The sequence below is a fragment of the Callithrix jacchus genome, chromosome 11 (assembly GCF_049354715.1).
Source record: "Callithrix jacchus isolate 240 chromosome 11, calJac240_pri, whole genome shotgun sequence".
NCBI lineage: Eukaryota > Metazoa > Chordata > Mammalia > Primates > Cebidae > Callithrix > Callithrix jacchus.
The window spans coordinates 123,000,912-123,017,243 of record NC_133512.1 but is presented as its reverse complement, the minus strand read 5'-3'; the positions used below and the strand labels follow the sequence as shown (position 1 = coordinate 123,017,243).

General features: G+C 41.1%; 2 protein-coding genes across 13 annotated transcripts in view; one reads left to right on the top strand and one right to left on the bottom strand.

Annotated features, from left to right (window-relative positions):
- Positions 1-11,279: 11,279 nt before the first annotated feature.
- Positions 11,280-13,754, bottom strand: TMEM229A (transmembrane protein 229A). Its single transcript, XM_035254843.3, has one exon. The coding sequence runs from the start codon at positions 13,330-13,332 to the stop codon at positions 12,202-12,204; it is 1,131 nt and encodes a 376-aa protein (XP_035110734.2). The 5' UTR covers positions 13,333-13,754; the 3' UTR covers positions 11,280-12,201.
- Positions 12,814-16,332, top strand: part of LOC144578460 (uncharacterized) — a 389,210-nt gene continuing 385,691 nt past the window's right edge. For 11 of the 12 annotated variants that reach the window (XR_013524293.1, XR_013524292.1, XR_013524291.1 and 8 more), the window contains exon 1: positions 12,814-13,008. The gene's annotated coding sequence lies outside the window, so the exon portion shown is untranslated. Of the gene's footprint in view, positions 14,126-16,332 lie in introns of all 12 variants that reach the window. The other variant, XM_078343869.1, reaches the window with a different exon arrangement.

The following is a 16,332-nucleotide window of genomic DNA, read 5'->3' as shown; positions in this document are numbered from 1 at the left end:
GACTTACTCATTTTTTATTCCTAGAGCATTGCTAGTGTCTGTTTCTGTTGTATACTAGTGCTCAACAAATCATTGCTGAATAAATGAGTGGATAAAAAATACAAAAGTTAGTCCTTACTTAAGGAGTTAAATTCCCTCTGAGTAGAGTTGACTTCAGAAGCTTTCTCTGAGTTCTGCATTGCATTGTATAAGATGAGTGACATGCAAATTCAGTGCAGTGCTGGCTCCCTACGTCCTTTCCTCCTTTTAATCCTGTCATTTTTCTATCAATGTGGATGTTTAGAGAATGTAGCTTGGTATCCAGACTGCCTGAGTCCAAATCCTCGTTCTCTCCTATGGCCTTGGGGAATATAATCAGTTCTCCTGCGTCCCAGTTATAGTATATAGAAAAATGGAGATAATAGTGCCTGCCTCATCAGATTGCTATGAGAATTAATTAAACTGATATTTGTTATACAAGACAACTTGTGAATTCTCAATAATGTTAGTAGTTATCAATTATTCTTAAGCATGCTTTAACTGTGAGACTTTATGTCATCTTTATCTTTTGTATCTTCAACTTCTCTACTGAGTTGCATTCTTTCACACCAGCATTTATATTAACACAAATCTCCCAGTTTAGAATATAGAAATTCTTCCTTGACTCCACACACATCTTGAGCTACAGGCCCAGTCCTTTTTCTCCACTATATAATCTAAATTTCAAACAAGTCATTTATGCCATTGTCACCATTTTCTCAGGTCACACTTCTCATATTTCAGTCTAATAGTCTCCCATCCCTGCCTTCACTTTGCTTTTCTGAATATCCTGAAATATGATGGTCATTGACCCTGGTCTAATTTTAATTTTATGCTGAATTTGATGATACTGAACACATGCTCCTCCTCCTCCTTCCCCTCCCCCTCCTCCTCCTCCTCCTCCTCCTCCTCCTCCTCCTCCTCCTCCTCCTCCTCCTCCTCCTCCTCCTCTCTTCTTGCTGTGGTTTGCATGTTTGTCTCCTTCAAACTTTGTATGTTGAAATCCTAGCCTCCAATGTGATAGTACTAGGAGATGGCCTATTGAACGTGATTAAATCACAAGGAAGAACCCCTCATGAATGACATTAGTGCCCTTATAAAAGAAGCCTGAGAGAGCTTGCTTGTCTCTTTCACCATATGAGGACACAGGAAGAAAGTGCCGTCTATAAATCCAGAAATAGTCCTTCACCAGACACCAGCGCCTTGATCTTGAACTTCACAGCCTTCAGAGCTACAAGAAACACATTTTTGTTATTTTTTTAAAGCTTCTCAGTTTGCGGAATTTTGTTATAGCAGCCCATATGGACTAAGATGCTTCTGTTGTCAGTGATACTACATTCTCTGTCTTGCCCATCTGACTGTATTTATTACCGTATTTCTTGTAGACTTCTTGTTTCCTCTTATTTTGCGAAATCCTACATCCAAAAGTTTCTGAGTCTACATTCAGTAGCACTGAGTCCAGGAAACTCAAAATATCACTGTGGCCCTTCAAAGTAGAAGCTTGTGGAGGTCAGGTGGCCAATAAAGTTTTAGTCCAGGTCCATCTACAGTGGGTCCAGGGGGGTGCTTAATGCATTCTGTGATTATTTCCCTAGTTCCAGAATGCATAATTGAATAGACACACTTATAAGTTGGCAGAATCCCCTTAATAGTTTTCTAACCTTGACAAGGGCTATTACTATGGAAGAAAACCAAGTGGAAGTCATTATAATTTATCTGGAAAAATAGTGAATCTAAATCAATTCCATATCCCTGGAGGAACTGCAGAAATTTGTGCCATTATTGAAAACTTGGAAGACGAAAGGGTGGTGATTCTTACCACATCCCAATTCAGCTCTTCCATTAGACCTGTGTAAAGCACAGATTAATCTTAGAGAATGACTGTGGATTATCATAAACTTAGCCAAGTTGTGACTTCAGTTTCAGCTGATATACTAGATATGGTTTTGTTGCTTTAGCAAATTAACACAGCCCCTGGGACCTGATATGTAGCTGTTGATCTGGCAAGTGCCTTTTTATCCATACTTGCTGATAAGACACACCAGAAGCAATTTGCTTTAAGCTGGAAAGGCCAGCAATATACTTTCACTGTCCTATTTTGCAGGTATATTAACTCTCCAGCATTATGTCATAATTTGGTTGTCAGGGATCTTGATGGACTTTCCTCTCTTTGATTGATTTAGATATCACATTAGTCCATTACATTGGTGGCCTTATGTTGATTGTACCTAGGATCAAGGAGTAGTAACTACTCTAGGCTTGTTGGTAAGGCCATTTGTGTGCCATAGGGTAGAAAATAAAGCTAACAAAATTTAGGCACCTTCTCTTTCATGAAATTTCTAGGGCTCCAGTGGTATAGAGCATATTGAGGTGTCTCTCCTAAGGTAAAGAATAAGTTGTTGTATCTGGTCTACAATTCCTACAGCAAAAAGAGGCACAACAGCTAGTGACCACCTTTGTATTCCATATATTTTTTAGAAATAATTCTTGTCCTGCTACTATGTCATAGTAGATACTGAATGCTTAACCATGGTTCACCAAGTTACCATGTGACCTGAGCTGCCCATCATGAACTGGGTGTTATCTGACCACCAAGGCACAAAGTTGAGCATGCAAAGCAGCACTCCATCATCGAATGGAAATGAGATATATATGGTTGGGCCTGAGCAAGCCCTGAAGGCACAAGTAAGTTATACAAAGTGGTTCAAATGCCCATGTTGCCCACTTCTGCTACACTGCTTCCTCTCTCCCAGCCTGAACCTATGCTTCATGGGGGTTTCCCTATAATGAATTGGTAGAAGAAGAGAAGACTTGGACATGGTTTATAAATGATTCTGCATGATATGTAGGTACCACCTACATAACCAAAGGCTGTAACAATACAGCCCTTATCTGGGAAATATTCAAAAGACAGTGATGAAGGAAAATCCTTCCGTGTAACTTTGAGTTATGCAGGTGTACTTGGTTGTTCACTTGGTTTGGAAGATGGAATGCCCAGATATGTAATTATATACCAATTCATGGCTGTGGCCAATGATTTGGCTGGATTGTCAGGGGCTTGGAAGGAATAGAATTGAAAAATTAGTAACAAGAAAATTTGGGAAAGAGGTATGTGAATAAAACTCACTGAATGGGCAAAATAAATAAATGAATAAATAAATAAATTTGGGTCCCATGTGAATGCACACCAAATGATAACCTCAGCAGAGGAGAATTTCAATAATTAATTGAATAGGATAACCCATTCTGTGGATACCAGTCAGCCTCTTTCTCCTGCCACCCCTGGCATCATCCAGTGAGCTCCTGAACAAAGTGTATATGGTGGTAGGAATGGAGGTTATGCATGAGTTAAGCAACATGGACTTCCACTCATCGAGGCAGGCCTGGTACTCCTACTGCTGAGTACCCAATATGGCAGCAGCAGAGATAAACATTGAGTCTCCAGCATACACCATGCCCCAAAGCAATCAGCCAGTCAGCTGGTGACACGTTGATTACACTGGGCTGCTTCCATCATGGAAGGGCAGCATTTTGCCCTTACTGAAATAGATACTCACTTTGGATATAAATTTGTATTTCCTGTATGCAATACATTTGCCAAAAATACCATTCATGGACTTATAGAATGTCTTATCCACTGTCATGATATTCTTCACAGCATTGCTTGTGATCAAGAAACTCACAGCAAATAAAGTATGACAATGGGTCCATACTCATGGAATTTACTGGCTTAACCATATTTTCCTCCATCTTGAAGCAGCTGGCTTGATAGAATGGTGGAATGGCCTTTTGAAGACTCAGTTATAGCACCAGCTAGGTGGCAATGCCTTGCAGAGCTAGGACAAGGTTTAGCATCATATGAATTATATAAGTATTTGTCCCATAACCAGGATTCATGCGTCCAAGAATCAAGGGGTGGATCTGGATTACACATAGTGACCTATTAGCAAAGTTTTTGCTTCCTGTTCCCATGACCTTATGCTCCGCTGGCCTAGAGGTCTTAGATTCAAAGGGAGAAATCTTTCCTCCAGGAGACACAACAATGATTCTATTGAACTGGAAGTTAAGACTGCCACTCAGTTACTTTGAACTCATGCCTCTGAATCAACAAGCAAAAAAGGGAGTTACTGTGCTGGCTGGGGTGATTTATTCTGACTAACAAGGGGAAATTGGACTGTTGCTTCACAACGGAGGTAAGGAAGAATATATCTGGAATACGGGAGATCCATTTGGCAGTCTCTTAGCATTACTATGCCTTATGACTAAGGCCAATGGAAAACCACAGCAACTGTCCAGATCAATCCAGGTTGTACTACTATTGACCCAGACCTTTCAGAATGAATGTTTGGTTTGCACCAGCAGGTAAAGAACCATGACCTGCTGAAGTATTTGCTGAAAGTAAAGTGAATACAAAATGAATAATGAAGGAAAGTAACTATGAACACCAGCTATGCCCATGTAACCAGTTATACAAATGAGAAATATAATTGTCACAAGCATTTTCTTCTTGTTCCATTCAGGAAAACACAATGTGTGTGTTCTTCTTTGTTTCCTTCTTGTTCCATTCAGGAACAATTTGTTGTCCTGAATGGACTCCTAGAAAAGGACATTAAGTAAAAACTAAGGAAATCTGAATAATATGTGGACTCTTGTTAGTAATATAGGTGCCTAAATAATAACAAATGAATCAAACTAATGGAAGATGGTAATGGGTATGTAAGAGCTCTGTACTATCATCACACTTTTCCTGCAAATCTGAAACTGTTCTAAATAAAATCTCTCTTTAAACATAAAAAAATAAAAATAGCTGCAAACTGCCAACTAGTTCACGTGAACATTGGTTTTTCTTCCTAAATTCATGGTTCAGAAGTAATGTTTTTAAGGATAGTTAGGTTTTCTGACTAGCCTACAACTTTAAAAGTCCGTCATGTAGTTAAGCTCTCTTAGAGAGCTAACTGAGCTTTGTGTCTGGGGAAAGAAGCTGCTGAGAAGAGGAGGGAAAAATATAAGAGACCTAAAAATTCCTACCTCTTTTTCTACGTGCAAGGTGATTCTTGTGTATGTTCTATAAATAAATGTCCTTTTGCAATCACACGTTGCAATCTGGTAGCATTCCTGATTTCTGTTTCCATTATTATGTCTGACATAAACATTCAGATAAGTTCACCAACAAAAAATTTCTGAGCATCCACTCTTAGCTATGTTCTTTGCTAAGTGTTGGGAAAACAGAGAAAATGACATTATGTCTAATCCCAGGAGAAGAGAGCAGGAAAATAGAAGAAACAAAAGAAATGAAGAGTAAATTCCATGGTAACTTTTCCCTTCTTCACTCTACTTGCTTTCACTTCTCTCTAACTCACTTTCAGGTCATAGTCATGCAGTATTGGAATAACAGAGATCCATGTCCACTATCTTTATATGAATGTACAAGTGCATAAAGAGGACCAGCTGGCTTCATGGTAGTTCAATGGAAGGAGACCTAGGGTGTTTCAATAAATGAAAATTCAGTCGAAACAATGATGGAGTTGAGCTGCAGAAATAGCTAAACATGTGTAATGTTGTTTCCTATTTGCAGAGGTAAAATGCCTAGACCAAGTTGGGAAATAGCTTTATCATTATACTTTACTACATGTTGCGGTGATATTTTGGGATATTTAGCCTGGAGTAAGACAATTATGACACACTTGGAAACTTTCTTCAAGCCTTTGGTTTTTGGTTTGTCCATCAGTTGAAAACTCCCAAAAAAACGAGAAACAGGAAGTCTTACTGTTTGGACCATTACTGTTTGGACTGTTCTAACAATCTAAACTATAGAACAAAGAAACGAGTTTTCCTGGGGATCTGAGTGAGTACAATGGTCTCTGTCATTAGAAGTGATCATGCAGACAATGGTTGGACACCTGTCCAAGACGATCTAAAAGGGCTGGGAGTTGAACCAAGTGACCATTAGTTATCGTCTTAAGCTCTAAAGTTCTATGATTTTAGATTTTTAATAAGTTGTGTTCTCTTGTGCGTGGAGTAGACACTTCAACAAGACTATTATTAAAATTGTTATAGCATGCCCAACAACATACTTACACAAAGAAACTCAGAAATTCCACTGAATAAATATTCACTCAATAAACTATACATTTGGCAGTCCGTCAAACTGGGGTATGCAGTGTTTTCTGAACCCAAAATTTACTTCGGAATGCAAATATTGCAAGCTAGAAAGACCTAGAATAACATTCACGTATTTGAATTATTTTACCCATAGAACATTAACACATGGGCTCTCTATGGCTATTAAATAGTATCCTTCTCAATTTATCTTCAATTTCTGTTTTAATTATTCTTTTGTTTCTGTTTTGTTTGCAGTAAATATCAGCATTATGAGTAAGTACTATGATGAATTTTATTGAACTCTTGCTTTTAAGTATTTGGAATCTGACTGCTCACTCTCTAGTACTCCAGGGAACTCTTTTATTTATTTTTACTTCCTGTTCATTCATTGCTACTAATAAAAGGTTTAAACTAAAATAGTTCTCCTTCAGAAATGTACAAGAGCCTATTTAATTTAGTTTTTGTTCCTCGAAGTTAGTCGGTAATCAGAACACAATGATATAAACTTTCTGAATGTTCTCAATATTATGTTCCCCCAATAAGGACTTTTCAATATTTGAAGTTTGCAATCTGAGATCCTATAAGGCTACTTTAGTTTTCATTATGGGTATTGATAATATTTTAATGAAATATCTTATATATAGTATAAACATCTGTTGAAATCCCATGAAAAATGGAGCTAGTTTTCTCTTTAATATGGTAAGAACAATTTCTTGGATAGACTGTTGATCCACGGAATCTTTCACCCTTCTTTGGTTAGCTCCTTGTCTCTGTGACACTTACGGCCTCTCAGTTCCTTTCTTTGTACAGCTGTTGAGGTCTGCCAGGGTAAGTTACCAGGAAACGTCATCAGGTGATGCTCTGTAGGTGGACCAGAGCAGTTCTCCAAAGGCTTTTCCTGGCTTGAACCAGGTGTGACTCTAGTAATTCAAGCAGAGTGTCTGGAATTTAGTCTTCTAAGTCTGCGACCAATGTGTTTTTTATTTTCTGAAGTAATTATAATTACCCTCAAAGCTCTCAAAGCCTTGCTGCTTAGACTCCATGAATGAAGCATCATTTGAAAAGATATAATAAAGAGACCATCAGTATCATGACAAAAAAAATGAAAAACTGATTTTTTTTTTGATATAGGATTTTGCTCTGTCACCCAGGCTGGAGTCTGTCATAGCTCACTGCAGCCTTAATCTTCTGGGCTCAAGGGGTCCTCCCACTTAAGCCTTCTGAGCAGCTGGAACTACAGGCACATGCCACCGAGCCTGGGTCATTTTTGATTTTTTTGAACACACAGTGTCTCCTTATGTCGCTCAGGCTGGACTCAAACTTCTGGGTTCAAGTGATCCTTTTGTCTTAGTTTCCCAAATTGTTGGGATTACAGGCATGAGCCAGTGTGCCTGGCCTGATTTTTTTTTTTTAATGAAGAGAAAAAAGTTCCTTAAGAAAAGTTTCATTGTAATAAGTAATCAGGATAAATGGCATATATTAGCTCCGGAAAACTTTGGAAGCCTTCTTACTTCACTGAAAGTAAAATTTATTAACTCAGCTGCTGACAGCTTTCCTCCCATTTAGCCTTTGTGTGAAAAACACAATTAATACTTTCTTGGGTAGTACAAGCTGAGCTGAGAAACCATCTTTCAGAGGTGTAAATTCTTGCTTTGGTTGGAAGGCTGGATGTTATTAACTTTCATAATTTCTTTCAATACTTAATTTTCCTTAATCATGGCAAAGATGTATTATTTATTTTTTCTTTTTAGTTGGGAAAGTTGGTTCATGTGATTTTTGCATTTTGTAGAATTTTTAAGAGGTAGGATGAAAATTAAACATTTCTTCCTGTTAAGGATCCATGTTTCTCTCTCAGATCCCCTAAGTATATGTAATTTGTTTGATGATTTTTGCAAAGATAATTTAGAAATTAAGGAAATAATTCTAGGTGTTTTCTTTATATTAAAAAAGTCTCCAGTAAAAAAAAACTCTCTGTCCATATCACAGGTTAATTTACAATTTGGGCTGCTAGTGGCTGGCTTGTGGCCTCAATGTTAAAAATTAGAATGAGGCTAATTCTAGTGAATAGTGGTTCACACAGACAATTGCTATCTTTGTTGGGTCCTCTGGTACCAAGCCTAAGAAGAGGAAAAAAACTAAAAACACCCTGGTAATGTAACAGAATCATCTTTTACTGCCATCGTTCACTTCAGTATAAGCTGAGCATGTGTTTGATGCATAGGGGCATGGGAACTATATCCTCTCTTCTTACTTTCCTTCAGTAAAGGAGCTCAGCTCCATTAAGTATTGTTCAAGATAGCATATTTAAAATTAACATAAAAGGTAAAAGATTGTAATGCCTTTTAATATAAGGAAAAATTGATTTTATTAAAATGCTTTAAGCTACTGCAATACAATTACTAATATATTACTCTAACTCTGTATTGTGAGTATAGCTTCTTTTCCAAGTATATTGATTTTTTAAATGTGTTTTGGAAGTAGGAAAAGAACCAAAGCAGTTTATGAAAATTCTCATTCACCATCTTTCTTAAACAGAACCACATCCATCATGCTGATGGAGACTATTTCAAGAGGAGAAATTCTTTTTATTCAAAGCAGTAGTATTATCCAATGTTTCTTACACAATGAAAGGCAGGTTACATTTTTCTAACCTGTGTTTTCCTGAGCTGAAGCATGAAATATCAAATATTTATAATAAAGTATTCATAGTTAAGTACACTGAATCATTAAAATGTTGGAAATACTGAAATGGATGATCGACCTTATTGGAGTCCTTGTGTGGTACAGAAACTTCTGTATTTACTGCTAACAAGAAAAACTTAAAAGGTTACAATCCTTTTTAGAGTCAGAGCTCAAACAGAATTGATTTAAAATTTAAAGCACTTCTAATAAGAAATTTCAATATGGCATAAGTTAAACATGGGGAAAAATAAATTATATTTGCTTTATGCTATTCTATCAAGGAATTTCTTAGACTCTGAGGTATTTAGTAGAACTCAGAATAAATGTCTCTAAAGATTTAGTTTTAATTTTTGGCTGCTTAGCTCTTATAATGACACTTATTCTGTGTAGTATATTAAATGTGCAGTCATAATTATATGTGTTTTTCCTAGCTTGTGATATGAGGTATCTTGCATTTTGGCATATTACTCTTATTTTAGAGACAGTGTCTTGCTCTGTTGCCCAGGCTGGAATGCAGTGTTGTGATCATAGCTCTCTGCAGTCCTGTACTCTTAGGCTCAAGAGATCCTCCTGCCTCAGCCTCTGAAGTAGCTAGGATTACAGGCACGTGGCACCGTATCTGCCTAATTTATTTTTTAATTTTTTGTAGAGACAAGGACTTGCTGTGTTGCCAGTTTGGTCTCAAACTCTTGGTCTCAAGTGATTCTCCTGCCTTGGACTACCAAAGCGTTGGGATTGCAGATGTCAGCCGTGGTGCCTGGTCTTATTCTCATAAATTCAAGATTATCCAACTTCAAGCAAGGTACCGTATTTCAGAGCACCACTTAAATATAAAGCTGTTACATGTCAGGATAAGAACTAGGCTGATGTCAGTTATGCATCCTGCTCCCTTGTTGTTTAATACCATGGAATAAGAAGGCAGGGTGAAAGTCTTTTTGCCACTATTGCCTGGCTTTTATGCAGCTACTCTTACATCTATGATAGTAGAGTGGAAGAGCAAGATGAATTGTAAAATGAACTCCACAGAAGATCCACTGTGGTTAGTAGACCAAGCCACGACAGTGTTGATATTAAGAATGGACCCGGGAGTCCAGTATATGTGGATTCAAATCTAAATGCTCAGTAGATGTATGACTTGGGCAGTTACTTAACCTATTTGGGTTTGCGTTTTCTTGTCTTCATCCATAAAAGGAGGACTCTTAGAGGTTTAAGGGAATATATGTGCACATATGTATATATATTAAGAGATATACATAATATATAAACAATTAAGATATACATGTATTCCCTTGAGATATATATATGAATATATGTATTCCCCTAAGACATGTATGAATATATATATTCCCCTAAGATATATACATACATATATATGTATATATTCACATGTATCTTAACTACACACACACACACACACACATACACCTTCGAGCAGTTCCTGATAGGTGGTGAGTGCTACTTAGATATTAACTATCATCAATTGCCTCTCATAGCCTATTGCAAATAAGTTTAATCACATATAAATCAAAGCACTAGAACATAAGCATCCCAAGGACAGAGATTCTGTCTGTGTTGGTTCACTGCTGCATCCACAGAGTTCAGGCAAGTGTCTGGCAAATATTTCAGAAATCTCAGATTTGGTGAAGTATTCGCTGGAGTCTGTGGTGTGATGTCACACTTAACTCAGATTCATATGTCACATTTGAATTACAAATATTCTGTCCAGTGGTTGCCTGACTATGCTTATACTTTTTTCTACATAGGGTTTTCAGAAATCTTTGATCCGTGTTACCAAGTGTCATAGAAAACTTTTCTTAAGTGAAACTTTCTGCAAACAGGTAGCTTATGTTTAAGTTTCTATTCATCTTTAAGTAGATTATTTTGGCTAAAATAATGTTTCTCATAATCCATTTCACAGGTGAGGTTGATTATATAGCATAACTCTTAATTTAGCTTACAACCTCAATAGTGACTTAAAATATATAACACTCATAACTATGTCTAACTTAATCAAATTGAAATACATATTCTTTTCTACTCCTGTAGCAAACATTTTTTGAAAACAGAAAAAGTTCCTTTTTACAGCATAGGTAAGCTGATAATCTGAATAGAAAACCACTCATTTCTATACATGAAATTTTCCTAATTGTCTTTGTAATAAAAATTGAGAGGATATTCTTCATCCCTGGCTGAGCTGCACTGAATTCTACTCTTTCATAAATGTAATAAAACAGCAAACAACATCAAAGTACATTATTAATTAGACATGATTTCTTAAAATGGTTTATGTCATCTCAGGAAACTTCAGAGCTTGCAGACATTAATAGTAAGTCACCACAAAGCTGCCATTGATTTATAATGCACATTACCACATCAGGCCTGGCCCAAGGACTCTGGGCCCAGAAGGAAAAAGAGCCATGGCAGAAATCTGCTGAAAACATATCTGTATTCACAGAAAACAATTAGGCTTAATATAATTTGAGTGAACATTCAGGTTCATTTTATTCAAAGGTAATGTTTCTGCCCTTGAAGTTCCATGTAGAAAAGGGTCCTTGGAGTTAGAACATTGTGGAAGGTGATATAATTTCACTTGGCCCTTGGCTATGTAAGGTAAACATTTTACATGATTGCACAGTAACAAAAATTTACAGCCATAGATAACACAGGATCTGATCAACGTTAACACACCTGGTGTTTAAGGCTTACCCACATTGGAAAGCAATCATTTCCAGGATGGAGATCAAATATCTTAACACAGTGTCACCTGTCTGAGTTGCTAGAAAAGATCTCTCATTTAAAAATCTGTTCATAGGACGTGCTTTCATATTTTTCAGTCTCTTTCACTTGTGTGCTAGACGGAGGCACTTTAAAAGCTATTAACTGTAGTTTCAAGAGTACAAGACATTGAGTTTCTTCAGCCATTGGTAAATATGGCAAGGAATTAAAATGAAATTAGATTAAAAAGAAAGTAAACAAATTATCGAATCAGAAAATTTAGCCAAATCTTGTAAAAATCACTGGTCTTTGATTTAAAGATCTTCCCCTCCAGCCCCCCAGATTAGTAGCTATCACGCATCTATGGCCAGATAGGTAAATACTACTAAACCATTCTGATGTTAAGGTATAACAGGTTTTGCTGTTTGGGCTTGTAAACGTTTTAAAACATTTATGTACTTTGAATTATGTTTTGAGTAATGTTTCAAAGTATATACGGGTTTCAAATAGAAAAACTAAAAGGTGGAATAAGACATTTTGGAAGAGTTTAGTAAAGCATATAAAAATTAAAGGACTAAAAATCCCACTTCATTTTAAATGTGTAAAAATAAATCGCATTCGTCCCTGGGAATCCACTGATTTTCTCTTTTCTTTCTTTCTTCTTTCCTTTTCTTTATTTTGGTTTTAGTTAGTTGGTACGTACTGCACCCTCCACAACACGTTAGAAAGTAGGTCCTGGTACACACTAAGGAATATCCAGCCAGGTAAATACATCAGGGTGATGAGGCCCATGAAATTGAGCGGGTAGTGAGAATAGTCCCAGGAACAAGCCCCGCACGTGCGGAGCCCCAGACCCCAGGACAGCTCCCACACGTAGATGAAGATCACGTAGATGGGCACCCGCTTCCAAGTGCCCCAACCACGGCTGTAGTGGAGATGGAAGTAGAGCTTTTCCACCACGAAACTGCAGCTGCCGTACATAAGGAAGGACCAGAGCGACGTGTGGCCGCTGGTGGTCCCGTCGCCCTGCCCAAGTACGTTGAAGAAGAAGGTGAAGAAGATCTCATCCAGAAAGCCATGCATTCCGAAGAAAAGAAAGCGGAGTAGGTCGGGCAGCCCCTGGCTGGGGGCTCCCCCGGCGCCCCTGGGGCCACGAGGTCGTCGCCGCCGGGCTCCGGCCGCAGTAGGGACCCGGGCGCCAGGAGGGGCGGGGAGTGCGCCCCTCCGCTGCTGTTGCTGCTGCTGCTGCCGCCGCCGCCTCTGCAGCCCATATCGCAGGCGCAGGAAGCGCTTCAGGAACACTTGGCAGTGGTAGAGCGCCAGCAAGTACTGCAGAGCCAGGTCCAGCGCCCCTGGAGTCGCAGCGCCCCCCGGCCCACCGCCCAGGCTGAGCAGGAGCGCTTGGCCCGCGAGGGTCTGCAGCCCCACGTGGGCCGAGGGGTACAGGAGGAAATTGAAGACGAAGGCGCTGGGACAGCGCTGCTGCTGCAGGTAGACCTTCTCCAGGGCGAAGTGGGTGAGCGAGTGCAGCAGGCAGCGGTAGGGCGAGGAGAAGCCTAGCATGCGCAGGTCCGGGCTGCGAGCGAAGCGCCGGGCCGAGGACAGCAGCACGTCCAGGGTGATCCCGTGCATTCCGTAGAAGTAGAGGCGCATCCAGGCGGGCAGCGTGGCGCTCTCGGCCGGCGCTTCAGCAGTGGACAGCGGCTCCGGGCAGTCGGCGGCCGCCTCGCTTCCTGGCCCGCCCGAGGCACCCGTACGCCGCGCCGCGCAGCCCCTCGGTGCGGGGCCCTCGCTGTCCACGTCGCTCCCCGCCATGGGCTCGGAGGCTGCCCGAACGCCTCAGGCTGCACCGCCGTCGCCGCCGGGTGCGCGGAGCTGCTGGGCCGAGAAGCTGAGCTCCGGGTCGCCTCTGGCCGCTCCCGGCCCCCGGGGCGGGGGGGCGCGCAGGGAGCTCCGTCCCAGCCGCGGTCCCACAGTAGCCGGGGCTGGTGCGCTCAGGGGACGCGCGGACCGCCCGGCTCGCGGAATACCCCCGCCGTGGCCCCGCAGCGCCCTCTCTTCCAGTCCTGGGCGAGGTGCCCCCCGCGGGCGCCCGCTCTCGCGCTCACCCTGCGCGGCCTAACGGGCACCGCGGCCCAGTAAGTGGAGGCGGCGCCGGGGCTGCAAGGGGAAATGCAGAAGCTGGTGCGAGCCCCATCCCCTCCGCGGCTCAGCCTCGCGCCTCCGCTGCAGGCTCTGGGAACGTAACGCGAGCAGCGGCGGCCCTGCCCCCGCCCCGCCGAAGCCCCTCTCCGCCTGCCTCGACCTGTCCCGCCTTCTCAGGCAGCCTCCACGCGCCCGCCCGCCCGCCCTCTGCACTGAGTCCCCAGGGTCTGCTCAGGAAGGCCCTGCCCTGTTTCTGCCTCCCTGTGCGCCCGCTCAACACCCGGGCTCCAGTGGTGCCGGGGGCGCTTGCTGGGCGGAGGCACTGAGTGGAGAAGCACCTAACAGGTGTGACTACGAGCTGATGGGCATTCCCTGCGTCGTGGCAATCAGCGCCAGGGCCTGGCTGGCGGAGACGTATGGCTGAGTGCCACTGGCCGGAGGCTGGGCTCAAGACCAAAATATGGTGCTGTATACTTAATGTTCTTATTCAAAGCCAACTATGTCCCAGTCATAGAGAATAAACTCGAGACTCCTTGCCTGCCTGTCCCTGCGTTACCCTCGATCTAAATTGCTGCCGCGGGGCCTGATTTACTTTTCCAACCTTTTTCTCGGCCCGTCTTCTTTCCTGGGTTTACTCAGGGCCAAGGACAGAGGTTTGACGTCCCCCAGAATTTACAAAATGATTTCAGGCCAGTGGGGTTGGGTTGGGGTGTGAAGAAGAGGAAATGCTTTGTTCTGGCTACTGTGGGGTCTCAGGTGGGTAATGGTACCTCGTCCTGGCACACCCTGGTGCTGGGTTCTTCTCTTGGCAGAACTAGGTCATCCCAGAAATGGAGAGTGAGGTAGAAGACCAGGGTTTCTTTTTTTTTTTTTTTGGGACTGATTCCCTCTTGTTACCCAGGCTGGAGTGCAATGGCGCAATCTCGGCTCACCGCAACCTCCGCCTCCTGGGTTCAGGCAATTCTCCTGCCTCAGCCTCCTGAGTAGCTGGGATTACAGGCACACACCATCATGCCCAGCTAATTTTTTGTATCTTTAGTAGAGACGGGGGTCTCACCATGTTGACCAAGATGGTCTCGATCTCTTGACCTCATGATCCACCCGCCTCGGCCTCCCAAAGTGCTGGGATTACAGACGTGAGCCACCGCGCCTGGCCGGGTTTTTGTTTTTCTGTCTCTTCTGTCCTTCCCTTCCCCTTTCCCCTTTCTCCTCTTCCTCACTCCCTACTTCCTTCGTCCGTCCTTCCCTCCCTCCCTCCCTCCCTCCCTCCCTCCCTCCCTTCCTTCCTTCCTTCCTTCCTTCCTTTTTAGTGGAGAGGGTGGAAGGGATTCTGAATATTGGTGTGTTGGTTCCACCATTCTTTCCAATTTTGAATCAGTCTTGGAATTGGAAAGAGCCTCGGGGGTGAATTATACCGATTACCTCCATCTTTCTCCTCCTTCCCCCAAATTAATGTGCAGATAGGTAACACAGTTCCCTGTTAGAGTTTAGATCCTCCCTTTATGAAAGGCTTTCTGGGGATTTTTTTTTTCATTCTGGCGAATAGACATAATGAGGCTGATCCTCTATTTCTAAGGCAACCTCCTCCTCAGGCTGTCTCCTTGCTTATTTCAACCCCTCACGTTCCTCCAATCTGTGGTAGCTAAGTTGACTGAATTAGAAGAGAAATTTTCATGTCAGGGACAGAAATGTCAGGAAGTGGTTTCATCAAACCTGTTTTGCAACAGGTTTGACCTAGTTGCCCAAGTGCCTGAGCAAATACAGTGAAGAGAAATAATGTAAACATTTTTGTGAGCACCTTGCTATGTATAAGGTGCGATGCCTACACTGGGAAAATGAAGGGTTATAAAATGTTCTCTTTAAGAGGTGTGTAATCTAGTTAAAATGATAATAATCTATTATACCTGTATAAAGTCTACATATGATTATTATCAATAATAAGTAATTATGATCATCCAGTAGTACATACTAGATGTTTGTACTGCTAGATAAATGTTTGAGTTTTTATTTCATTAAATAAACTCAATCCTGGGCCCAATTTATCAGATACTAAAAACAAATGCACTCTTTCTCGTAACTGCTATTTAGACAATGGAAAGCACTTCATCCTAATAGCATAAATGTAGCCATTCAAACATGTATATGCTAACTTGCTAAATTAAATTTGAATTGTTTTCAAATAGTAAATTAAACTTCAAGGGCCCAAGCCTTCTATTTATTCTAACTTTTCTTAAGGATGCAAGGAAAACCTTGAAAGGTCTGATTTTGTAGTCTAGCCTAGAATTCATCCCAAGGAGTGTAGGAAAATCTTTTGGATTAAAAAAAAATAGAGCTATATTTTTAGTTTTAGCATTTAAAAAATGTATTTGGTATACCTTATATATTTTATAAATTGCACAGTATAATAGAACATGTATAAAATTTATATATGTATATGTATATAAATAAAACATTAAATTTTTAAAATGAGTATCCAATAAAAATTTGGGCTCACTGCTGTTCTCACAGTAGTTCTCTCTATTAAGTGGTTTAGACTACTAAAAAGCTTCTCATTCTTTTGGGTCTTTTTCTGAAATGGGTTTCCATTTTTCTTAGGAGAAATGATACAAAATATAAATGAACAGTTAGAAAAGCATAGTAGAAAGTGCAGCTATGATCTGTTATTCTCTC

Excerpts from the sequence above, each read along its gene's own strand:
- TMEM229A (XM_035254843.3), bottom strand. The coding sequence starts at position 13,332 with ATGGCGGGGAGCGACGTGGACAGCGAGGGCCCCGCACCGAGGGGCTGC.